General features: G+C 40.1%; 1 protein-coding gene across 9 annotated transcripts in view; it reads left to right on the top strand.

The window, feature by feature from the left end:
- Window positions 1-26,890, top strand: part of DNAH9 (dynein axonemal heavy chain 9) — a 468,295-nt gene that overhangs the window by 261,105 nt on the left and 180,300 nt on the right. For all 9 annotated transcript variants that reach the window (XM_049859546.1, XM_049859547.1, XM_049859545.1 and 6 more), the window contains one exon: window positions 1,667-1,863. In XM_049859546.1, the coding sequence (XP_049715503.1) occupies window positions 1,667-1,863 (197 nt within the window). The remainder of the gene's footprint in view (window positions 1-1,666; window positions 1,864-26,890) is intronic.

The raw sequence follows: 26,890 nt of genomic DNA, 5'->3' as shown, positions 1-26,890 counted from the left end.
TGTGCTCCACAGGGTTTTCAATGGCTGTGATCTTTCAGAAGCAGATCACTGGCCCTTTTTTCTGAGGCATCTCTGGATAGACTCAAACCTCCAACCTTTCAGTTAGCAGTGTAGCACATTAACTTTTTGTACCACCAGGGACTCCAAACTAGCAAGAAAGCTCTCCTGTATTGCATTTACATCTTTTCCGAATATCCTATTGTCCCTGTCTGGCAAAGCCAGAACAGAAGTTTAAGGGTTTTTTGTGACTCTGATGTCTTCTACAAAATATAACAACTCTTGGTTATTTAACTTTTTCTTCTCCTTCCTCCTTAAAACCAGACAGCAGTCCTGGTTTCTCTATAGATGTATTTTTATCCTCACTTTCCCTATGTTAGGTTTGATGAATCTTGTCCCATGGGCTTACAAGGCTAATCCTGCAGTGACTTATGCTCTGGTCACAGTCCTTGCTGGTAGATAATTCTTTCCCAGATGGGCCTTCTAGCCTGAGCTTAGGAAAAAAGAATGGCTCATCCTGGTAGTGCTCCCTACCTGTGCCTTAGAAGATCTATTCTTTTTTTGGAGTTATCTCCTCTACAATCTTTCTTCCTACCTGAGTTCTCAGATGTTTTGGGTTTTGACAAATAAGTAGTTTCTTTCTGTCTGCTGTAACATGAAATTTTAAAATTAGCTGCCTCTTCAATACTTAGAGGATAAATTGATGGTGAAGAGACAGAGTCCATTTCTTTTAATTGTGTTATAACCGACCAAACAAGCAGTTGCCAAGTCAGTTCTGACACTCCATGGGTGTCAGAATGGAACTATGCTCCATAGGGTTTCAGTGGCTGAATTTTGAAAATAGATTTCCAGGCCTTTCTTTCGAGGCATCTCTGGGTGAATTTAAACCTCCAGCCTCCCAGTCGGCAACTAATGTGTTAACAGTTTGCACCACCCAGGGACTCCAATTGTGTTCTACTAGGTATTTATTATATGTACATGGTAAGATTTGTTCTTTGGGCAAAATGTGACACTCAATAAGCCCAAATCCTTATGAAAGATTTTTAAATAAAGGATTCTACTCTAAATGCTTTAAGATTGCCCATGTCCCCATTAAAAAAAAAAAAAAAAGTCACCTAAAGATGGCTAGTAGAACATTCTGAGGAAACCTTAGGATGGCTGATAGCACATTCTTCAAAAACCAAGCTCTCTAGACTGAGCCTATGAAGTTGGGGCTGGAAACCTATAATGTGAAATCTCATAGGAAAGAGGAAAGGATGGTTTTTCATACTGCGATGGATGGGGGAAAAAGACCTGCTGGAATGAATGTGGGGAAGGTGAGACATGGTACCCTTCACCCAATACTGGGAGGCTCTGCTTAGGAAGATCCACCCACGGGTCCACATCCATTCCTCCGCTCCCAAAAGGGCTCTTACTATCCCACCTTCATTTCCCATCCTCAGATCACAAGGAATAACGATGTCATCCGTGATGTCATGAAGTTGGTAAATGAATGCTTAACATCCACATTATAAGGCTTCTCAAGAGGGAGAAAGGGCTGGAGGTAGCACTCCTGCTTCATTTTCAGGGAGTGTGCAGGAAGGAAAAGGAAATCAGGTGTCTCCACTCTGTATGGAACCAGAATTGGGAGTCAGTAAGGAAGGTCCTTGTCCCTATGTCTCATTGCCAGGATATTGAAGAGACTATGGAGCAGACCCAAAACCTGAACATGTACTGCCACTTTGCAAATGGTATTGGTGAGCCCAAGTACATGCCTGTACAGTCATGGGAACTTCTGACTCAGACCCTGGTGGAAGCCTTGGAGAACCACAACGAAGTCAACACAGTGATGGACCTGGTTCTCTTTGAGGATGCCATGCGCCACATGTAAGTGTACTTCTCTCCTTTCTTCAGTGCTTCCTCTTCTCAACCTCTGGGCTCTCATGTGGGTGTTTAAGGTATTTAAGGACACTTTCAGAAATCCAGATCAAGATGGCTCTGTGGGGCATCAGAGTGTTGAACTCAGGCAGAACTGGATTTATTTCCATTTCTGACATTTACTGCCCCTGGGAATAGTGCAAATGGTTAAGCACTCAGCTAGTAAACGAATTGTTGGCAGTTCACATCCACCCAGAGGCACCTTGGAAGAAAGTCCTGCTGATCCACATCTGAAAGATCACAGCCATTGAAAACCTTGTGGAGCATTGTTCTACTCTGACACTCATGGGGTTGCCCTGAGTCAGAATAGACTCAACGGCAACCAGCTTGGCTTGGCTTGATCACAGTGATACCAAGGGTAGATATGAGATCATAGAATATACAGGAACAGCTCAGGAGATTTAGTGAGTTTTTCCCCACATTTCTTTTTTATTTACATGAAATTCAGACAATATAAAATGAACCATTTTAAAGTGTACGATTCAGTTGCATTTAGTATATTCACAATGTTGTACAACTACCACCTTTGCTCCAAAACATTTTTATAAACCCAAAATAAAACCCCAAACCCATTAAATAGTTACTTCCCACTCTTACCTCCCCCTAGACCCTGCCACCCACCTATCTGCTCTCTGTCTCTGTGGATTTACCTATTCTGGGTATTTCATATAAATGAAATCATACAGCCTGTGACTTTTTATGTCTAGCTTCTTTCATTCAGCATAATGTTTTCAATGTTCATCCACGTTGTAGCATGTACCAGTATTTCATCCCTTTATATGGCCGAATGATACTCTACTGTATAGATGTACCACAACTTGTTTATCCATTCATCCACTGATGGACATTTGGGCAGTGTCCACCTTTTGGCTATCACAAATAGTGCTACTATGAAGATTCATGTACAAATATCTGTTTGCATTCCTGCTTTCAACTTTTTTGGGTATTTCACCTAGGGGTGAAATTATTGGATCATATGGTAATTCTATGTTTAATGTTTTGAGGAACAACCAACCTGTTTTCCTCAGTAACTGAAATGTCTTATAGTCCCATCACAAATGTATGACGGTTGAAATTTCTCCACGTGCTCACCAACATTTGTCATTTTTCCATATTCTGTGATAGCCATCCCAGTGGGTGTGAGGTGCTATCTCATAGTGGAGGAAAAGTTTTTTTCAGTGCCTGAGTATTTCAAAAATTACATATCCTTCTGAGTGTTGTTGCTATTAAATGAATCACTGAGAGTAGTCATCAAGGCTCCCAGAGAAATCATGCTTACACCAGTGCTGTCCCTACCCTGCTCTTTACAGTCTGCATCTGAGTCTTTTTACCACCTGTCTGAAATCCTTCCATCCTGACCTTGGCGTGGTCCTCAGGAGAAAACTCTGCTTCATCACCAACCTCTTTTCTGAACCGTGCCTTTGTTGTCTAATGCTAACTGAAGCCTAACTGAGCCTTGAGGTTGAAGAAAGCTGACTTTTACTTCCCCATCCTATGTACCCCAGAACCTACAGAGGGGTAAGTGCCCTTCCCACCCTCCCATCCCAATGGCGCATTTAAACTGTTTCTTCTTTTATGCTTCCCAAGTCCAGTTCTTTTGAAGCACACGTAATCAGACTGTCCTACTCAGTACCTCTCCTTGTTACTGTCATCTGCTGGATCTAGCTACTCTTCATCATTTTCCAATTTTCTTGTGCTTGGCGCATCTTTCACTCCTCAACCATGTGTTTGTGTAATGCCTTGTCTGTCATTTCCCTGGCCTTCTTAGCTCTAGTGATGTTTTCTTCCAACCTACCTGTCTTAGTTATCTAATGCTGCTATAACAGAAATACCACAAGTGGATAACTTTAACAAAGAAAAACTTATTCTTTTACAGTCTAGGAGGTTAGAAGTCCAAATTCAGGGCACAAGCTCCAGGGGAAGGCTTTCTCTGTCGGCTCTGAAGGAGGATCCTTGTCATTAATCATCCCCTGGCCTAGGAGCTTCTCAACTCAGGGACCCCAGGTCCAAAGGATGTACTGTGCTCCCAGAGCTTCTTTCTTGGTGGTACGAGGTCCCCATGTCTCTCTGCTCGCCTCTCCCTTTTATATCTCAAAAGAGATTGGCTTAGGATATAACCTAGTCTTATAGATTAAGTTCTGCCTCATTAACATCATAGAGGCAGGATTTACAATGCATAGGAAAATCACAGCAGATGACAAAATGGCAAACAATCACATAATGCTGAGAATCATGGCCAAGCCAAGTTGACATATTTTTGGGGAACACAATTCAACCCATGTCACCACCTCGGCGCACTCACTCACATGTTTCTCCCCTACAGCTTCTATCGTTAATAATGGACCCACCTCCAAAATCTCAATTTCAAACATCCCACTAGCTGGTGACCTTTCCACTGACTCACTTTAGTTTTCTATTGCATCTGTTCTAAAACTTCATCAAGACTCTGTTTCATTGATCCAGCCCCTTTCTCAAAGTCATTTATCCCTCCCACCATGTCTCTACTTTTCTCCTTAACCACCATAGACTCCAGCATGCCAGTGCAAGCTCCCTTGACTCTCCTGTCATTACATCCATGTGATAAAACCTCATTCTTGTTAAGCTCCACCATCTTCTTATTCCACACCTGCCCCTAGGCAGCTAAACATTGCTGAAGAAAAATCCCTCACCTCACTGACTGGTTTTGCTTCATATTTTCAGCCACAAACCTAAAATGGACCCACCGCCCTGTTAGAAATCCTCCTCCACAATCTTGGGCAGTTTTTTCTTTTCCCCATCCTGCGACAACTCCATCACACTTTTTTCCTCTCTTCACAAACTTCCAACACGCCTCCCCCTCTTCATTCCCAGTTGGTGAGCACATCTTTTATTTCACTGAGAAAATGAAAACAACCGGAAGAGAATTCTCACACCTCCTCACCATCAAATCTAACAGCCTATCTGCATCCCACCTGTACCCCACCCACAAAGCCTGCATTTCCTCCTATTTCGGTAAATGAATCATCCTTGTTTGTATCCGTCTCCTCTCACCTCCTGAATGACTTTCCTCCTCCCTGCAATCCTCTCTTCTTCCTCCCTCTCTCTCTTCCCTTCTCTCCTTCCCCCTCCATCTCTCCCTCCTCTTCTTTCCCTCTCACTAATTTCTGGATCATGTAAATCTGCATAAAAACAGGCTGTATTGTCATTTATCATAAACAAATAAGTGATTCCTTGCCTTTTAGATCCCTTTTCATCTACTACCCACTGTTCTCTGCTCCTTTTCACAACAAAACAGATCAAAAGTGTTGACTAGACTTGTCTACACTTCCTCACCTCTCATCTTCTGTCAGCACACTTCTCACCAGTTGAACATGTCACCACACACCTACCTCTTGGTAAAGCCATTGCCAATACTATGTCCTCAGCTTATCTTACTTGACCCCCCCCGCCCACTACATTTGACATGGTTAAATGCTCTTATTTGTTTACATTCATCCATTCAGTCATCTGTTTATTAATCCACCCAGAAATATTTATTGACTATTCAATCTCAGTATGAATGCAGGGATCCTTGTTTTGTTCACTGCTAGATACCCAATGTCTGAAACATAGCAGGTGCTCAGTAAGTCTTATTTTGTTGTATGCAAGTAAAAGCCATAGAGAAAAACAGAGAGGGAAGAGGAATAGAGCATCCTGGGGTGACTGCAGTTTTAAACAGGGTGATCAGATAGGCCTCATGAGAAGACAGCATTTGATATGACACATATGAGATGGGAGAGCTACACTTACATCTACGCTTACAGAGAGCTCTGGGCCTGATACATAGTGCTTTGCATTAGAAATTTATTAAATCCTCATAATGACCCCAAAGAAGATAAGGTCTATTATTACCCCTATACTATAAATAAGGAAACTGAGACCCAGAGAGATAAGAGAAGTTGCCTAAGGTAGTATACTTTATAAATGGGTAAATCAAAGCTACGCTCACACAGCCTGGCTCCAGAGTCTGTGCTCTTGACAATCACACCATGATGCTTCTTCATATGATTTTTGTCTCCCCCTAACCTAATGTGGAAATCCTGGTGGCGTAGTGGTTAAGAGCTATGGCTGCTAACCAAAAGCTCAGCAGTTCTAATCCACCAGGCGCTGCTTGGAAACTCTATGGAGCAGTTATACTCAGTCCTATAGGGTCACTATGAGTCGGAATCAACTTTACGGCAGTGCGTTTGGTTTTTTGGGTTTTAACCAAATGTAGCACAGTTTTTTTAGCACAGTGGTTAAGAGTGCAGCTGCTACTCAAAACGTCGGCAGTTCGAATTCACCAGCTGCTCCTTGGAAACCCAATGGGGCAGTTCTACTCTGACCTATAGGTTTCTATGAGTAGGAATTGACTTGGCAACATTGGGTTTTAACCTAATTTAAGCTCCTTGAGCACATAGACTGTCTCATTCACCACTGTGTCCTCAATACCTTGGACAGTGCTCGGTCCATAGTGTTAGTTGCCTCTTAACTGCCTCCAACTCCTGGTAACCTTATGTATAATAGAACTGAATGTTGCCTGGTCCTGCGCCATCTTCATGATAGTTGGCATGTGTGAACTCTGTTGTGGCTGTTGTGTCAATCCATCTCATTGAGGGTTTCCCTCAGTTTTGCAAAGCAGGTATTCAATAAATAAGTAAGGGTTTTAAAATGTCAGTTGAATAACTCGTCTTGGGAAGCGTCAGTGGGTGTTTTTCACCCCCTTTAAGTGCTATCAGAGCCTGTGTTATAGTCTTGAATTGCCTCAGTGCAGGCAATCTTTGTCCCTTAAGGTGAATTTAATTTGAGATGACAGCAAGTGATGCAATGCATTTTCATGTTGGGGTAATCAAATTGAATAATATTGTTTGTAAGCAAAAATAAGGGGTGACTATGAAAACCAGCTTTTCTTTTGAGGCTCCTAAAAACACTCGGAAGATAGTTTCCAAACTGCATTTAATAATGGCAAAATAATTGGAATAATGAACTTCCTTGAGGGGGCACTTCTGAAGACATTGATTTGGATGTATTATTTGCTGTACGTTTGTTTCAAACTATTGGCCTCCTATTCCTTCATCCTTGCATCTCCCCTCCCTTCCCAGGGGCTCCTTGCCCCTTCTTTACTGGCTCTGTTTACCAGCCAGGTGCCTGAATTTTCTTCTAATACCAGAAAATAGAAAGCCAAACAATACAGTGAAAAACACAGATAACCGAAGAGGGTCATATGATTCCATGGCCTTGCATTGTCCCACACAGTGTCCAACGCACTTTGGTGCTGGACACACTCAGAAGGCTCCACCTTCTGAGGCACATGGTGGGAGAAGGGCAGAGCAGAGAAGAATGGAGTTTGTATGCGTGTGCCCAGAAACCCACAGGACTGAGGGGCTGAGGCAAAAGCCTGTTTCCACAGCGCAATAAAGCTTCTGCTCACTCTGATTTTATTGTCTGGCTGTTTGTTCTTGCCATTTGATTTCTTAACATTTTCTTTTGTTTGATTCCCTTATGCCTTTCCCCAGCTTTCCTTTCTGCTGCTGAGTTTCTTCTGTGCTGAGCCCAATACAACAGCTCCACGTGGTGGTTCAGGGCATGGGTTACAGTAGCAGAGCCAGCCCCAGGTTCATATCCTGGTTCTGCCATTAATTGGCTACGAGACCTCGGAAGGATACTTAACTTTCTCAAGCCTAGATGTTCCCATCTGGAAAATGAGGGTAATAAGAATGCCTACTTTGCAGGCTCCTTGGTGTATTATGTAAACTGTTTTTCACCTAATAGTAAATGTTAGTGTCTTTGTCTTTGAACTATTGCTTTCTTCCCTTAATAATACCATTTTGCTCTTCTACTGACTTTCTTCACCATTGCAGATTCTTGCTCTAATCTTTCTTACATCCTTAAGCTGGATCTTTTCTCTTGCTTTTGACATACTCTTTGTCTTTTTCTTTGCCTTTTTGTTTTTTCACTTCCATATAAATTTCCTGTCTCATTCTCCCCCTGCTTAGAATCAGCTAACAATTAGTAACAAAAAGAGAATTTCAGATGTACTTCCCTTGGGTCCCACATATCCTATCCGTTCTCTGGTGTGTGTGTGTGTGTGTGTGTGTGTGTGCGCGTTGTCTTCAACAAACCAGCTTCCTCCAGCTGGGCTGTGGTGCATCTTCAGCTTTTGTTTTTAATCTCCCAGAAATTCATTAATGGGTTTAACTTAGACTGCCTTGGCTTTCTGGCCCAGGAGCCCTTTAGAATATCGATCTTCTTTTTAAATTTTGTAATTTAAATGCAGAATCCTTTGCCCTCATCAGAGGTTGTTAATGAGTCCCCAGCTGGAGCCTAATGCTGACAGTTGCAGACTTAACCATTCTTCTTTGCAAACTTCTCACTAATGATGCATTTCCCATTTAGATATTGAGTAGCATGGGCCATGTTGAGTTCAGGCCTTCCAGAATACCTCTAGGATATGGGGTAGCCCAGACTTCTCTTCCCCCTCCATACTTGGCTCTACTAATCCATCCCTGCCCCACCTTTTCTGAATCAAAAGAGAGGGTCTGTCATGGAGTGAATTGTGTCCCCCAAAGATGCATGTCAGCTTGGTTGAGCTGTGATTCCCAGTGTTGTGTGGTTATCCTCTGTTTTGTGATTGTAATTTTATGTTAAAGAGGATTAACACCCTTGCTGGGGTCCTGTCTCTGATCCAGTGTCAGGGGAGTTTTGCTGGAGTGTGGCCTATACCACCTTATATCTTACAAGAGATGAAGAGAAATGGAAGCGAGCGGGGGGTGGGGTGGTGGGCGGGTGTGCATCATATCACCAAGAAAGCAGTGCTGGGAGCAGAGTGCGTTCTTTGGACCCAGGTTCCTCAACGAAGGAGCAACTAGTCCAGGGGAAAATTGAAGACAAGGACCTTCCCTCAGACTCAACAGAGAAAGCTTTCCCCTGGAGCTGGCACCCTGAATTTGGACTTCTAGCTCCTAGACTGTGAGAAAATAAGTCTCTTTGTTAAAGCCATCCACTCGTGGCATTTCTATTATAGACTAAGACAAGGTTTGAATATCTTAGCACCATAATTTTACCTTTCATTAGTGTAGTTAGGTGTCTTCTAATGCAGACACAAAGCAGGTGACCCCTTGTACCCTCCATAGTGAATCACTATGAATGTCACCCCAAATATGACCCTGTGTACAAGGCATGGATTTTCCCATTACAGTTTAACAAAAATGCATTGGATACCTTCAGTGTGCTAGCATGGTAGAGAATACAAGGTGAATATGCACGCTTTTCAGATATCTAGACATTACGGTTTAATGAGGGAGCAAGAGAAAGTATAAGTTTATCAGATACAAGACTATACATAATTAGAGTGAAAAAGTAAAATTATAAACGAAATAAATGTATCTCCATAAATGTAGTTGTTGTTAATTGTCATCAAGTCACTTCTGACTCACAGTGACCCTTTACACAACAGGACAAAACACTGTCTGGTCCTGTGAAAGCCTCGCAATCCTTGCTATGTTTGAGCCCACTGTTGCAGCCGTTGTGTCAGTCTATCTCGTTGAGAGTCTTCCTCTTTTTCCCTGACCCTCTACTTTACCAGGCATGAGGTCCTTCTCCAGCAACTGGTCTTTCCTGATAACATGTCCAAAGTACGTGAGACCATCCTTGCTTCTAAGGAGCATGCTGACTGTACTTCTTCCAAGACAGATTTGTTCATTCTTCTGGCAGTCCATGGTGTATTTAATATTCTTCACCAATACTGTAACTCAAGTGCGTCAATTCTTCGGTCTTTCTAATTCATTGTCCACCTTTTGCACGCATACGAGGTGATTTAAAATATCATAGCTTTGATCAGGTGCACCTTAGTCCTCAAGGTGACATCTTCGCTTTTCACACTTTAAAGAGGCCTTTTGCAACAGATTTGTGTAATGCAATACATTGTTTAATTTCTTGACTACTACTTCCATGGGTATTGATTGTGGATCCAAGTAAAATGAAACCCTTGACAACTTCAATGTCTTCTTCATATATCATGATGTTGCTTATTAGTCCAGTTGAGAAGATTTTTGTTTTATATATAATAAAGTGTAATCCATATTGAAGGCTGTAGTCTTTGATCTTCATCAGTAAGTGCTTCAAGTCTTCTTCACTTTCAGCAAGCAAGGCATATCATCTGCATATCACAGGTTTTTAGTAAGTCTTCCTCCAATCCCGATGCTGCTTCTTCATATAGTCCAGCTTCTCAGATTACTTGCTCAGCATATAAATTGAATAAGCATGGTGAAAGAATACAACCCTGACACATACTTTTACTGATTTTAAACCATGCAGTATCCCCTTGTTCTGTTTGAATGACTGCCTCTTGGTCAATGTACAGGTTATGTTTGAGGACAGTTAAGTGTTCTGGAATTCCCATTCTTCGCAATGTTATCCATAACTTGTCATGAGCCACACAGTCGAATGCCTTAGCATAGTCAATAAAGTTCAGTAAACATCTTTCTGGCATTCTCTGCTTTCAGCCAGGATTCATCTGACATCAACAACAGTATTCCTCATTCCATGTCCTTTTCTAAATCTGGCCTGAATTTCTGGCAGTTCCCTGTCAATGTGCTGCTACAATGATTTTTTAAATATCTTCAGTATAATTTTAGTATTGAACAATATCATTGTTCAATAATTTCTGCATTCTGCATTGGAGTGAGTGTTTCCAGCATTGCATCCCTTTGTTGAAATCTTTTAACTGATATTCCATCAATTCCTGGACCCTTGACTTTTGCCAATGCCTTCAGTGCATCCTGGATTCTTCCTTCAGTACCAGCAATTCTTGATCACACACTACCTCCTGAAATGGTTGGATGTTGACCAACTATTTTTAGTGCAGCGATTCTGCGTATTCTGTCCACCTTCTTTTGATGCTTCCTGCCTCATTCAATTTTTTGCCCATAGAATTCTTCAATATTGCAACACGAAGCTTGAATTTTTACTTCAGTTCATTCAGCTTAAGAAATGCCAAGTTCGTTCTTCTCTTTTGGTTTTCTATCTCCTGGTCTTGGCACATTTCATCGTAATATTTTACTTTGTCTTCTTGAGCCTTTCTTTGAAATCTTCTGTTCAGCTCTTTTACTTTTACCATTTCTTCCTTTCACTTTAGCTATTCTACATTCAAAAGCAAGTTTCATAGTCTCTTCTGACTCCATTTTGATCTTTTCTTTCTTTCTTGTCATTTTAATGACCTCTTGCTTTCTTCATGTATGGTGTTCTTGATGTCATCACACAACTTGCCTGGTCTTCTTTGATCATTAATGTTTAATGCATCAAATCTGTTCTTAAGATGGTCTCTAAATTCAGATGGGATATACTCAAGGTTGTACTGTGACTTTCGTGAACATGTTTTAATTTTCTTCAGCTTCAGCTTGAACTTTCATATGAGCAGTTGATGGTCTGTTTCACAGTTGTCCCCAGCCTTGTTCTGAATGATGATAATGAGCTTCTCCATTGTCTCTTTCTACAGATGTAGTCAATTTGATTCCTGTGTATTCCAACTGCTGAGGTCCACATGTATAGTTGCCAATTATGTTGTTGAAAAAAGGCATTTTCAGTGAATAAGTCATTGGTCTTGCAAAATTTTCTGGCATCATTTCTAACACGAAGGCCATATTTTCAAAGTACCAGTCCTTCTTCTTTGTTTCCAGCTTTCAAATTCCAATCACCAATAATTATCAATGCACCTTGATTTCATGTTTGATCAACTTCAGACTGCAGAATTTGATAAAAATCTTAAATTTCTTCATCTTTGGCATTATCGGCACATAAATTTGAAAAATAGTTGTATTAACTGGTCTTCCTGTAGGCGTATAGATATTATTCAATCACTGACAGGTCAATAAATAACTCCCAAATATTTAGGTGGATACATTTTAACAACATAAAATTTAGTGACATACAATTTTAATCCAAAAAAAATTTGTACATCTCAAACACGTCAAATAAAACTAAAAGATAAAAGTGACATATTGCAAGCAAATTTTAAAACATAAATAAAATGGTCTTACATATCTACACAAACACATCAGTAGAAAAATGGGCAACAGGTCCATAACCCAGTGCCATCGAGTCAATTCCGACTCATAGCAGCCCTATAGGACAGAGTAGAACTACCCCATATAGTTTCCAAGGAGCGCCTGGTGGTTTTGAACTGCCGATGCTTTGGTTAGCAGCCATAGCACTTGACCACTATGCCACCAGGGTCTGAACAGAAAATTGACATAAGAAGAAATACATAATACTCAAAGAAGATATAGATGACGTAAAGGCCAAAATCAACCAACTTGACCTCAGAATTATACAGAACACTGCACCCAACAGCAGCAAAGTACACGTTCTTTTCCAACACACATGGAACATTCCTCAGAATAGACCAAATTTGGGGCCACAAAGCAACACTCAATAAAATCCAAAACGTTGAAATAATGCAAAGCATTCTCTTTGATCACAATATCGCAAAAGTAAAAATCAATAGCAGGAAGAGCAAGGAAATAAAAAAACAAATACATGGAAACTGAATAACATCTTGGTTAAAAACAATTGGGTAATAGAAGAAATCACAGACAGAATCAAAAAAATTCCTAGAATCAAATGAGAATGAAAACATGTCATACCAAAACCTTTGGGACCCAGCAAAGGCTGTGCTCACAGGTTAATGTATACCAATAAATACACAACCAGAAAAGAAGAATAGGGCAAAATCAAAATGTTAGCCCTACAACTCGAACAAATAGAAAGAGAACAACAAAAGAAGCCCACAGGCACCAGAAGAAATGAAACATTAAAAATTATAACAGAAATAAATGAAATAGGAAATACAAAAACAACAGAAAGAATCAACAAGACCAAATGTTGGTCCTTTGAAAAGATCAACAAAATCGACAAACCACTGGCCAAACTGACAAAAGAAAAATAGGGGAGGAAGCAAATACCCCAAATGAGAAATTAGATGGGGCACATTACAAAAGTCCAAACTGAAATAAAAAAGGATCATAACAGAATACTATGAAAAATTGTACTCCAACAAATTTGAGGATGTAGAGGAAATACACAATTTTCTAGAAACACACTACCTACCTAAACTAACACAGAGATAGAAAATCCGAGCAGACCCATGAAAAGAGAAGAGATTAAAGAGGCAATTAAAAAAAAAAAAAAGAAGAAGAAGGAAAATTCCTCAACATAATAAAGGGCATTTATACAAAGCCAATAGCCAACATGATCCTAAAGGTAGAGAGCCTGAAAGCATTCCCACTGAGATCGGGAACCAGACAACGATGCCCTTTATCACCACTCTTATTCAAAGTTGTGTTGGAGGTCCTAGCCAGAGCAATTAGGCTAGATAAAGAAATGAAGGGCATCCAGATTGGCAAGGAAGAAGTAAAATTATCTCTATTTGCAGATGACGTGATGTTATACACAGAAAACCATAAGGAATCCTCAAAAAAAAAAAACTACTGAAACTAATAGAAGAGTTCAGCAGAGTATCGGGATAGAAGATAAACATACAAAAATCAGTTGGATTCCTCTACACCAACAAAAAGAACACCGAAGAGGAAATCACCAAATCAATGCCATTTACAGTAGCCCCCAAGAAGATAAAATACTTAGGAATAAATTTTACCAGAGATGTAAAAGACTTATACAAAGAAAACTACAATACACTTCTGCAAGAAACCAGAGACTTGCATAAGTTGAAAAACATACCTTGCTCATGGATAGGAAGACTTAACGTTATAAAAATGTCTATTCTACCAAAAGCGATCTATAGATTTACTGCAATTCCGATCCAAATTTCAACGACATTTTTTAATGAGTTGGAGAAACAAATCACCAACTTCATATGGAAGTGAAAGAGGCCCTGGATAAGTAAAGCATTACTGAAAAAGAAGAACAAAGTGGGAGGCCTTAATCTACCTGATTTTAGAGCCTATTATACCGCTACAGTAGTCAAAACAGCCTGGTACTGGTACAACAACAGATACATAGACCTATGTAACAGAATTGAGAATCCAGATATAAATCCATCCACATATGAGCAGTTGATATTTGACAAAGGCCCAAAAACAGTTAAATGGGGAAAAGACAGTCTTTTTAACAAATGGTGTGGCAGAACTGGATATCCATCTGCAAAAAAATGAAACAAGACCCATACCTCACGCCATGCACAAAAACGAGCTCAAAATGGATCAAAGACCTAAATATAAAATCTAAAATGATAAAGATCATGGAAGAGAAAATAGGGACAACGTTAGGAGCCCTAATACATGGCATAAACAGTATACAAAACATTATTAAGAATGCAGAAGAAAAACTAGATAGCTGGGAGCTCCTAAAAATCAAACACCTATGCCCATCCAAAGACTTCATCAAACGAGTAAAAAGACTACCTACAGACTGGGAAAAAGTTTTTAGCTATGACACTTCTGATCAGTGCCTGATCTCTAAAATCTGCATGATACTGCAAAAACTCAACTACAAAAAGACAAATAACCCAATTAAAAAATGGGCAAAAGATATGAACAGACACTTCACTAAAGAAGACATTCAGGTAGCTAACAGATATATGAGGAAATGCTCACGATCGTTAGCCATTAGAGAAACGCAAATCAAAACTACAGTGAGATTTCATCTCACTCCAACAAGGCTGGCATTAATCGAAAAAACACAAGGTGATAAATGTTGGAGAGGCTGTGGAGAGGTTGGAACACTTATACACTGCTGGTGGGAATATCAAATGGTACAACCACTTTGTAAATTGATTTGGCGCTTCCTCAGAAAGCTAGAAATAGAACTGCCATGGGATCCAGCAATCCCACTCCTTGGAATATATCCTAGAGAAATAAGAGCCTTTACGCGAACAGTTATATGACACCCATGTTCATTGCAGCACTGTTTACAATAGCAAAAAGATGGCAGCAACCAAGGTGCCCATCAACGGATGAGTGGATAAATAAATTACAGTATATTTACACAGTGGAATACTACACATCAATAAAGAACAGTGATGAATCTGTGATACATTTCATAACGTGGAGGAATCTGGAAGGCATTATGCTGAGTGAAATTAGTCAGTTGCGAAAGGACAAATATTGTATAAGACCACTAGTTTAAACAGAGAAGAAAATATTCTTTGATGGTTATGAGAAGGAGGAGGGAGGGAGGGTCGGAGAGGGGTATTCACTAATTAGATAGTAGATAAGAACTACTTTAGGTGACGGGAAGATAACACACAATGCAGGCAAGGTCAGCACAACTGGATTAAACCAAAAGCAAAGAAGTTTCCTGAATAAACTGAATGGTTTGAAGGCCAGCGTAGCAATGGCAGGGGTTTGGGGACCATAGTTTCAGGGGACATCTAAGTCAATTGGCATAATAAAATCTATTAAGAACACATTCTGCATCCCACTTTGGAGAGTGGTGTCTGGGGTCTTAAATGCTATCAAGCGGCCATCTAAGATGCCTCTATTGGTCTCAACCCACCTGGATCAAAGGAGATTGAAGAACACCAAGGACACAAGGTAATTACGAGGCCAAGAGACTGAAAGTGCCACATAAACCAGAGACTACATCAGCCTGAGACCAGAAGAACTAGATGGTGCCCGGCTACAACCAATGACTGCCCTGGCAGGGAACATAACAGAGAATCCCTGAGGGAGCAGGAAAGCAGTGGGATGCAGACCCCAAATTCTCATGAAAAGACCAGACTTAATCATCTGACTGAGACTAGAAGGACCCCAGTGATCATGGCCCCCAGACCTTCTGTTGGCCCAGGATGGGAACCATTCCCAAAGCCAACTCTTCAGTCAGGGATTGGACTGGACAATGGATTGGAGAGGGATGCTGGTGAGGAGTGCACTTCTTGGATCAGGTGGACACTTGAGACTATGTTGGCATCTCCTGCCTGTAGGGGAGATGAGAGGGTAGGGGGGGTTAGAAGCTGTTGAAATGGACAGGAAAAGAGAGAGTGGAGGAAGAAAGCAGACTTTCTCATGAGGGGGAGAGCAACTGGGAGTATGTAGCAAGGTGTATATAAGTTTTTGTGTGACTGACTTGATTTGTAAACTTTCACTTAGCACAATAAAAATTAAAAAAAAAAAAAAAAATCCCAACTACAAAAAAAGCCTTGGCCTGGATGGCTTCACTGGAGAATTCTGCCAAACATTCAAAGAAGAACTTACACCAGTACTACTCAAACTATTTCAGAGCATAGGAAAGGAAGGAATATTCCTGAATCCATTCTATGCAGCCAGCAGAACCCTGATAGCAATGCAATGCAAAAACACCACAAAAAAAAGAAAATTACAGGCCAGTATCTCTCATGAATATGGATGCAAAAATTCTAAACACAACTGTAGCCAATAGAATTTAACATCATATCAAGAAAATAATACACCCACCCAAGTGAAATTCACCAAGGTATGCAAGAATGGTTCAACATAAGAAACTGAACCAACATAATCTACCACACAAATAGAAAAAAAAAAAAAAATCACATGATCATCTCAGTCGATGAAGAAAAGGTGTCTGTTATAGTCCAACACTCATTCCTGATAAAAAGTCTCAATAACGTAGGACTAGAAGGAAAATTCCTCAACATAATAACAGCATCTTGGTGAAGTGATTAGGAGCTTGGCTGCTATCCAAAAGGCTGGCAGTTTGAATTCACTAGCTGCTCTTTGGGCACCCTGTAGAGCAGTTCTACTCTGTTCTATAGGGTTGCTATGAGTTTTTTAATACAAAACCAGGAGCCCTGTTGGAGCAATGGTTAAGACTGATAATCAGCAGTTCCTGTAGTGTCTCTATGAGTCAAAATTGACTCAATGGCAACAGGTTAATTTGTTTGCTTTTTAATACAAAACCAACAGCCAACATCATTCTCAGTGGAGAGAGGTTGAAAGCACTCCCCCAGAGAATGGAAACAAGGATGCCCTTTGTCACCACTCCAGTTTAAAATTGTGATAAAATTCCTAGCTAGAGCAATAAGGCAAGAAAAAGAAATAAAGGGCATCCAAATTGGAAAGAAAGAAGTAAAACTATCCCTATTCACAGATGATATGATTCTATACATGGAGAACCCAAAAGATTCCACAAGAAGATTCAGCAGAGTTGCAGGATACAGGATCAACAAAGACCAGTTGAATTCCTATACACCAACAAAAAGAGCTTCAAAAGGAAATCAGGAAAACAATACCATTTATAACAGTCCCTAAGGTAAAATACTTAGGAATAAATCTAACCAGGGAAGTAAATATCTGTATAAAAAATACTACAAAACATTGCAAGAAACCAAAAGAGACCTATATAAACAGAAAAACATACCATACTCATGGATAGAAAGACTCAACATTGTGAAAATGTCAATTCTACCCAAAGCAAAAATTGAAGATTTTTACCAACTTCTGCAGTCTGAAATTGATCAAACACACAATCAGGATGCATTGATAATTACTGGTGATTGGAATGAGAAGTTGGAAACAAAGAAGAAGGATCAGTAGTTGGAAACTATGGCCTTGGTGACAGAAACAATGCCGGAGATCAAATGATAGGATTTTGCAAGACCAACAACATCTTCACTGCAAACACCTTTTTCACCAACATGAGCAACTATACACGTGCACCTCAACAAAAAGACTACTCAGGAATCAAATCAACTAACTACATCTGTGGAAAGAGATAATGGAAAAGGTCAATATCATGAGTCAGAACAAGGCCAGGGGCCAACCATGGAATAGACCATCGGTTGGTCATATGCAAGTTCAAGTTGAAACTGAAGAAAATTAGAACAAGTCCACAAAAGCCAAGTATGTCCCACCTGAATTTTGAGACTATCTCAAGAATAGAACATTAATGTCTGAAGACCAGATGAGTTGTGGGATGACATCGAGGACATCATACATGACATGTAATGACATGTGGAAAGATCTGGAGATAGAATACCAAAAGGGAAGAACATGCTTGGCATTTCTCAAACTCAAAGAACTGGAGGAAAAACTCAAGCCTGGAGTTGCAATGTTGAAGGATTCTACGGGAAAAATATTAAAGGATGCAGGAAGGATCAAAAGAAGATGGAAGGAATACACAGAGTCACTATACCAAAAAGAATTGGTTGACGTTCAACCATTTCAGGAGGTAGCATATGGTTAGGAACTGATGGTACTGAAGGAAGAGGTCCAAGCTGCACTGAAGGCACTGGTGATGAACAAGTCTCCAGGAAGTGATGGAATACAAATTGAGATGTTTCAACAAATGAATACAGCACTGGGAGTACTCACTTGTCTATACCAAGAAATTTGGAAGACAGCTACCTGGCCAACTGCCTGGAAGAGAACCATATTTATGCCTATTCCCAAGAAAGGTGATTGAATGGGGAAATTATCAAACAATATCATTAATATCACACACAAGCAAAATTTTGCTGAAGATCATTCAAAAGCAGCTATAGCAGTATACCAACAGGGAACTGCCAGAAATTCAGGCTGGATTCAGAAGAGGACACGAAACCAGGGATACGATTGCTGATGTCAGATGCATCCTGGCTGAAAGCAGAGAATACCTGAAGGATGTTTCCCTGTGTTTCATTGACATTCAACTGTGTGGATAATAACAAATTATGGCTAACATTGCAAAGAATATGAATGCCAGAACATCTCAAATGTGCTCATGAGGAACCTGTACGTAGATCAAGAGGCACTCATTTGAACAGAACAAGGGAATACTGCATGGCTTAAATTCAGTAAAGGTGTGCATCAGGGTTGTATCCTTTTACCACACCTGTTCAATCTGTGTGCTGAGCAAATAATCTGAGGAGCTGGACAATATGAAAAAGAACAGAGAATCAGGATTGGAAGAAGACTCATTAACAACCTGCCTTGTGCTGATGACACACCTTGCCTGCTGAAAGTGAAGAGGACTTGAAGTACTTACTGGTGAAGATCAAAGACCACAGCCTTCAGTATGGATTACACCTCAACATACCAAACCAAAACCCATTGCCATCGAGTCGATTCCAACTCATAGCGACCCTATAGGACAGAGTAGAACTGCCCCATATGGTTTCCAAGGAGTGCCTGGTGGATTCAAACTGCTAACCTTTTTGATTAACAGCTGTAGCTCTTAACCACTAGGCCAACATCTCAACAAAAAGAAAACACAAATCCTCACAACTGGACCAGTAAACAACAACATGATAAATGGAGAAAAGATTGAAGTTGTCAAGGATTTTATTACTTGAATCTACAATCAACACCCATGGAAGCAGCAGTCAAGAAATCAAAAGACACATTGCATTGGGCAAATTGGCTGCAAAAGACCTTTTTAAAGTGTTGAAAGGCAAAGATGCCACCTTGAGGACTAAGGTGCACCTGACCCAAGCCATGGTATCTTCAATCGCCTCATATGCATGGGAAAGCTGGATGATGAATAAGGAAGACCTAATTTTTTTAAGAAGAATTGATGCCTTTGAACTGTGGTATTGGTGAATAATATTGAATATACCATGGACTGCCAGAAGAATGAACAAATCTGTCTTGGAGGAAGTACAACCAGAATGCTCCTTAGAAGCAAGCATGGCAAGAGTATGTCTCACATACTTGGACATATTATCAGGAGGGAGCAATCCCTTGAGAAGGACCTCATGTGTGGTAAAGTAGAGGGCCATCAAAAAAGAGGAAGACCCTCAACGAGAGGGATTGATACAGTGGCTGCAATAATGGGCTCAAGCATAACAACAATCATGAGGATGGCACAAGACCGGGCAGTGTTTTGTTCTGTTGCACATAGTGTCACTATGAGTCAGAATTGACTTGATGGCACCTAATGACAACAACAATAACCCAAAGTGATCAACAGATACAATGCAATCCCAATCCACCTACCAATAGCGTCCTTTAGTGAGATGGAAAAACTAATCACCAACTTTATTTGGAATGAAAAGAGGTCCCGGATAAGCCAAATTTTATTAAAGAAAAGGAATAAAGTAGGAGGCCTCACATTACCTGATCTCAGAACCAACACTACAGCCATGGTAGTCAAACCAACCTGCTACCAGTACAGTGATGGACACACAGACCAATGGAGCAGAATCGGAAACCCAGATGTAAATTCATCCACCTGTGGTTAGTGGATCTTTGGCAAAGGACCAAAATTCATTAAATGGGTAAAGGACAGTTTTTTTAACAAATATTTTTGTTATTCTTAGGTGCCATCGAGTCCATTCTAACTCATAGCTACCCTATTTACCACAGAACAAAATGATGCCCAGTCCTGCGCCATCCTCATGATCATTGTTATGCTTAAGCCCACTGTTGCAGCCCCTGTGTCAATCCACCTCGTTGAAGTTCTTCCTCTTTTTCATTGACTCTCCACATTGCCAAGCGTGATGTCCTTCTCCAGAAACTGGTCACTCCTGATAATATGTCCAATATATGTGAGACAAAGTCTCACCATCCTTGCTTCTTAGGAGCATTCTGGCTGTACCTCTTCCAAGACACATTTGTTCATTCTTCCTGCACTCCATGATATACTCAATATTCTTCGCCAACACCACAACTCAAAGGTGTCAATCCTTCCTCAGTCTTCCTTATTCATTTTCCAGCTTTTGCGTGCATATAAGACAATTGAAAACAGCATGACTTGCCTCAGGTGTACCTTAGTCCTTAAAGTGATAGCTTTGCTTTTTAATACTTTAAAGAGGTCTTTTGCAGCAGATTTGCCCAATGCAATGTGTTGTTTGATTTCTTGGCTACTGTTTGCAAGGGCTTTGATTGTAGATCCAAGTAAAATGAAATCCTTGACAACTTCAGTGTTTTCTCCATTTATCATGATGTTGCTTATTGTTCCATTTAACAAATGGTGCTGGCAAAACTGGATGTCCATCTGTAAAAAATGAAACAGGACTCATAGCTCGTACCATACACAAAAACTAACTAAAAATGGATCAAAGACCTATATATAAAACCAAAAACTATAAAGACAATGCAAGAAAAAAATAGGTACAAAGCTAGGCACCCTAATACATGGCATAAATACAATACAAACCATAACTAACAATTTACGAGCATCAGAAGATAAACTAAATAACTGGGAGCTCCTACAAATTAAACACCTATGCTCATCAAAAGACTTCACCCAAAGAGTAAAAAGAGAACCTACGACTGGGGAAAAAAATTTTGGCTACAACATATCCTACAAGGGTTTAAAATCCGTAGAATACTTCGACATCTCAACAACAAAAAGACAAATAACCCAATTTAAAAAATGGGCAAAGAACATGAATAGGCACTTCACCAAAGAAGACATTCAAGCAGCTGATAGACCCATGAGGAAATGCTGATGATCATTAGCCATTAGAAAAATGCAAATCAAAACTACAATGAGATACCATCTCACTGGAACATTGCTGGCACTAATCCAAAAAAACAGAAAATAACAAATGTTGGAGAGGTTGAGAGGAGATTGGGACACTGATGCACTGCTAGTGAGAATGTAAAATGGTACAGATACTATTGGAAATGATATGGTGCCTCTTTAAAAAGCTAGAAATAGAAACACCATAGGATCCAGCTTTTTAATACTTTAAAGAGGTCTTTTGCAGCAGATCTGCCCAGTGCAATGGGTCACATGAATAGCCATATGCACTTCCATGTTCATTGCAGTATTATTCACAATAGCAAAAAAAATGGAAACAACCTAAGTACCCATCAACAGATGAACAGGTAAATTATGGTACATACACACGATGGAATATTATGCAATTATAAAGAATAATGATGAATCCTGGAAACATCTCACAACGTGGATGAATCTAGAGGGCACTATGCTGAGTGAAATAAGTCAATTACAAAAGGACAAATATTGAATGAGACCACCATTATAAAAACCCAAGAAAAGGTTTACACACAGATAAGAACAGTCTTTGATGGTTATCAGATAGGGAGGGGTAGAGAGGAAAAATCAATAACTAGATAGCAGACAAATGTTAGCTTTGATGAAGGGAAAGACAATGCACGATACAGTGAAAACAGCACAGCTTGACCAAGGCAAAGTCATAAAAGCTTCTTACACACATCCAAACACCCTGGGAGACCGAATTACTGAGGCTGAGAGCTGGGGACCATAGTCTCTGCTGACGTAAAGGTCAACTGGCATAACATGGTTCATAAAGAAAATGTTCTAAATCCTACTTTGGTGAGTAATGTCTGGGGTCTTAAAAGCTTGCGAGCAGCCATTGAAGATACATCTATTGGTCCCATCTTGTCCAAAGAAAAGGAGAATGAAGAAAACCAAAGACACGAGGAAAATATTAGTCCGAAAGACTCTTGGACCACGAGAACCACAGCCTCTACCAGTCGGAGCCCGGAAGAATTAGACAGTGCCAGGCTGCCACCACCCTGCCCTGACGTGGATCACAATAGGGGGTCCCAGACAAAGTAGGAGAAAAATGTAGAACAAAATTCAAATTCATAAAAAAAGTCCAGACTTTCTGATTGACAGAGACTGGAGGAACCTCCAAGACTACGGCCCTAGGACACCCTGCTTACTCAGAATTGAAAAAAAGCCACTCCCAAAAACCACCTTTCAGCCAAAGATTAGACAGGCCTATAAAACAAGCGGAAACCCTGGTGCCATAGTGGTTAAGAGCTACCAAAAGGTCAGCAGTTCAAATCCCCTAGGCGCTCCTTGGAAACCCTGTGGGGCAGTTCTACTTTGTCCTGTAGGGCCGCTGTGAGTCAGAATCAACTTGATGGCAGTGAGTTTGGTTTTGGGGTTTTTATAAAACAAACAATAGCACATGCAGGAATGTGCTTCTTAGTTCAATCAAATATACAAGACTAAATGGGGAATATGTGCCCAAAAGCAAAGACAAGAAGGCAGGAATGGACACAGAAAACCAAGGATGGAAAAGGAAAGGAGGAGAGTGCTGATACATTGTAAGGATTTCAACTAATGTCACAAAACAATTTGCTTATAAATTTTGAATAGAAACTAATTTGCGCTGTAAACTTTGAGCTAAAACACAATAAATTTTTTTTAAAAAAGGAAAAGCAAAAAAGAAATACATAATGGTTAATAAGCATGAAGAATGTTTGCGTTACCTAGAAATCAAGAAATCCAAATTAAAATGATAATTTTTTAACCATTAAATTGGCAAGACTCAGTCTCCTTACACTTCCTGGTGAGGAGTTGTTGGCTAACCCACACTTCTCCAGGGTTTCCTTCCAAACATCAAAAGCATCGGATAGAGACATGAGGCAAGGAGGACCCACACACATCTAGTTTATTATGCTAATTATGACAAAGTCACTTGTACACACAAGAAATTTGCAGTAATAAAAATATCAAAGCATAGAAGCTCAATATGAGCCCTTTTTAAAAGTTGTATTGTGGTTAACATTTTTAAGTGTACGATTCAGCAACATTAATTGCGTTCACCATCACATGCAACCATCACCGCTATCTATTTTAAAATGTTTTTCGTCACTCCAAACAGAAACTCAATTCCTCTTAAACAATAACTTCCCATTCTTCTCTCCCCCAGCCCCTGGTAACCACTAATAAACTTTTCTCTGTATGTATTGTTCTATCGTAGATATTTCATATAAGAGGGATCATACAATATTTGTCCTTTTGTGTCTGGCCTATTTCACTTGTCATAGCATGTATCAGAACTTATTTCTCCTTATGCCTGGACAATATTCCTCAGTGTGAACCCTTTTAAGATCACAAGTTCCTATTTTGTTAACAAGTCAAGCCCCACTCTCAAAACTCCCAAGCCCTTTCTCCACACGGGGCTCAGCTAGTTCTTAAATTGTTCCACCTCTAAGTACCATTACTTAATTTGAATGTGGAATTTCTCATTATAATATAATCAGCACGAGACAGGGGCAAAGAATTATAGACCGTGTAGTTCACTCTCTGATGTCTCCACTGACCTGTTTGGTCAAACTTTAAATGAATTCTGGATCTCCACACTCTTTTGGCCCCAAGATCACCAATATGGCTGTCTCTTTCTCCTTATCTTGTCCATTTCTCCACAATGGTTTTATAACTGTGTTACAGTTCCCTGAATTCACTAACATTCTAACTCAGCTAACAGTATCAAATATATTCCCATCCTCCAATATAATAGATTCACTTTTTGATACATTCCAGCTAAGAGTACAAATTGCTGCAACCATTCCAGAGGGCAGTTTATCAGTCTGTATCAAAAACTGAAAAATTTGTCTTACTGTTTGACTCAGAAATTTCATGTCCATGAACTTATCCTGAAAAAATAGTTAGAGATGTGAACTAAAAGGTTTTGTGTAACATACTTATAACTGGGACATGCTGGAAACACCTAAATACCCAACAGTAGGCTATTGCAGACAAACAACTTATTCTATCTTTCCACCATTAATAGCTTGTTTTAGCAGATTATTTAATGGCATAGGGAAATAATCACAGTGTATTGCTAAATGAAAAAATTCCTTAAAAACACTATGTTCAATATATAATGTGAGCCAGTCTTTAAAATATACAGGATATAAGTATCTTGAGTTTTTAGATGGATTAGATGTGTATATATTCGTTTATGTATATGTTATTGTTAGGTGCAGTTCCGTCAGTTCCGACTCATAGCGACCCTATATACAACAGAGTGAGACACTGCCCTGTCCCGCACCATCCTCATGACTGTTTTTATGCTTGAGCCTATTGCTGCAGCCACTGTGTCAATCCATCTTGGTGAGGGTCTTCCTCTTTTTCGCTGGCCCTGTCCTCTACCAAGCATCATGTCCTTCTCCAAGGAGTGGTCCCTCCTGATAACATGTCCAAAGTATGTGAGAGGCCTCATCATCTTTGCTTTCAAGGAACATTCTCAGTAGAGAATGAGAATTTATAATAGCCCCTAAAAAAGATAAAATACTTAGGAATAAATCTAACCAGGGACGTAAATACCTGTATAAAAAATACTACAAAACACTATTACAAGAAGCCAAAAGAGACTTACATAAATGGAAATACTCCACAGGGTTCCCAAGAAGCATTCTGGCTAATACTTCTTCCAAGACAGATTTGTTCATTCTTTTGGCAGTCCACGGTCTATTCAGTATTCTTCACCATAATTCAAAGGCATCGATTCTTCTTCCATCTTCCTTATTCATTGTCCACCTTTCACATGCGTATGAGGCAATTGAAAACATCATGACTTGGGTCAGGTGCACCTTAGTTCTGAAAGTGATGTCCTTGCCTTTTAACACTTTACAGAGGTCTTTTGTAGCAGATTTGCCCAATGCAATGCATCGTTTGATTTCTTGACTGCTGCTTCCGTGGGCATTGATTATGGATCCAAGTAAAATGAAATCCTCGACAACTTCAATCTTTTCTCCATTTATCATGATGTTGCTTACTGGTCCAGTTGTGAGAATTTTTGTTTTCTTTATGTGGAGGTGTAATCCATACTGAAGGCTGTAGTCTTTAATCTTCACCAGTAAGTGCTTCAAGTCCTCTTCACTTTCAGCAAGCAAGGCTGTGTCATCTGTATAATGCAGGTTGTTAATGAGTCTTCCTCAAATCCTGATGCCCCCATTGTTCTTCATATAGTCCAGCTTCTCAGATGGTTTGCTGAGCATATAAATAGAATAAGTGTGGTGAAAAGATACAACCCTGACACACACCTTTCCTGACTTTAAACCATGCAGTATCCCCTGTTCTGTTCAAAGATCTGCTTCCTCATTTTATGTATATACATATGTATACATGCATATGAATAATTTATGGAAAAAACATATATTTATAGATGTACAGACACTAGAAGAAACTCCAGAAGGACATATAATTAATGTCAATAGTGTTTACCACTAATATTAAGATCGTGGATTTTTTCCTTATTTTATGCATTTCCTACAATGAACAGTCATTTTTTTCTTTTGTGAGAAAAGAAAGGACAAAAGAGGTTACTTTTATAAAAAATGTAGGTATATACATAGTGCTGAAGAAGGTTAAAGAGAAGATTGGTAGCCTGTCTGGGAGGAGAGACTGAACAGCTTAATGGAGGGTAGCATTGGATTAAAGTCTGCAGGGAACAAGAAGAAGTTTCCTCTGGAGGGGAAGGTTTACCCCCAGGACAGCAGGGGAGGGAATATGAGTACCCACAGTGGTGAGAAGTAAGGCTGAGGATGGAAAGATCCAGAAGCCAAGGAAGTGGGTGTCTTGTACGTTGACAATAAGAATCCACAGATATCCATTACAAGACGTCAACATCCATGAAGGATTAGAGGGAGAGAGATGAGTTTATTCCACTGACTGTAATTTTGCTCCTCTGCTTTCCTAAAAGGAACAAACTGTTCTGTTCCTGTCATGCCCTTTAGCCTTCCATGTTTTTTTTCCTTTGGTTATGTTTTCTGCTTTTTCCTACCTTCTCTTTCTTCCCTCAAAGCACAAATAGGTGAGGTGAGGTGTGGGAGCTGTGGAGGAGTCCAGCTCAGCTGGGAGCATGAGGGAAGGTAGTTCTGCCCGCTCCTCAGCTCCACCACAGCCTGCTCCCATCCTGCCTGACTACTATGACTCTTCTTCCACTGTCACCTGCTCGCTGGCGACCTTGGCTTAAGGCAAAAACCAATAAACCAGTTGCTGTGAAGTTGACTGCAACTTACGGCGACTCCATGTGTGTCAGAGTAGAACTTTGCTCCATAGGGTTTTCAATGTCTGATTTTTGGAAGTAGAATGACAGGCCTTTCTTCTAAGGCACCTCTTCAAAAAAAAAAAAAAAAACCAAACTCATTGTTATCGAGTCAATTCTGACCCATAACAACCCTAGAGGATGGAGTAGAACTGCCCCATAGGGTTTCCAAGGAGCTGCTGTGGATATGAACTGCTGACCTTTTGGTTAGCGGACATATCACTTAACTACTGCACTACCCGGGCTCCAACCTCCAACCTTTTAGTTAGCAGCCAAGGTGGTTAACCA

Source organism: Elephas maximus, chromosome 19 (genome assembly GCF_024166365.1).
Source record: "Elephas maximus indicus isolate mEleMax1 chromosome 19, mEleMax1 primary haplotype, whole genome shotgun sequence".
Classification (NCBI taxonomy): domain Eukaryota; kingdom Metazoa; phylum Chordata; class Mammalia; order Proboscidea; family Elephantidae; genus Elephas; species Elephas maximus.
This window is presented reverse-complemented; position numbering and strand designations above follow the sequence as displayed.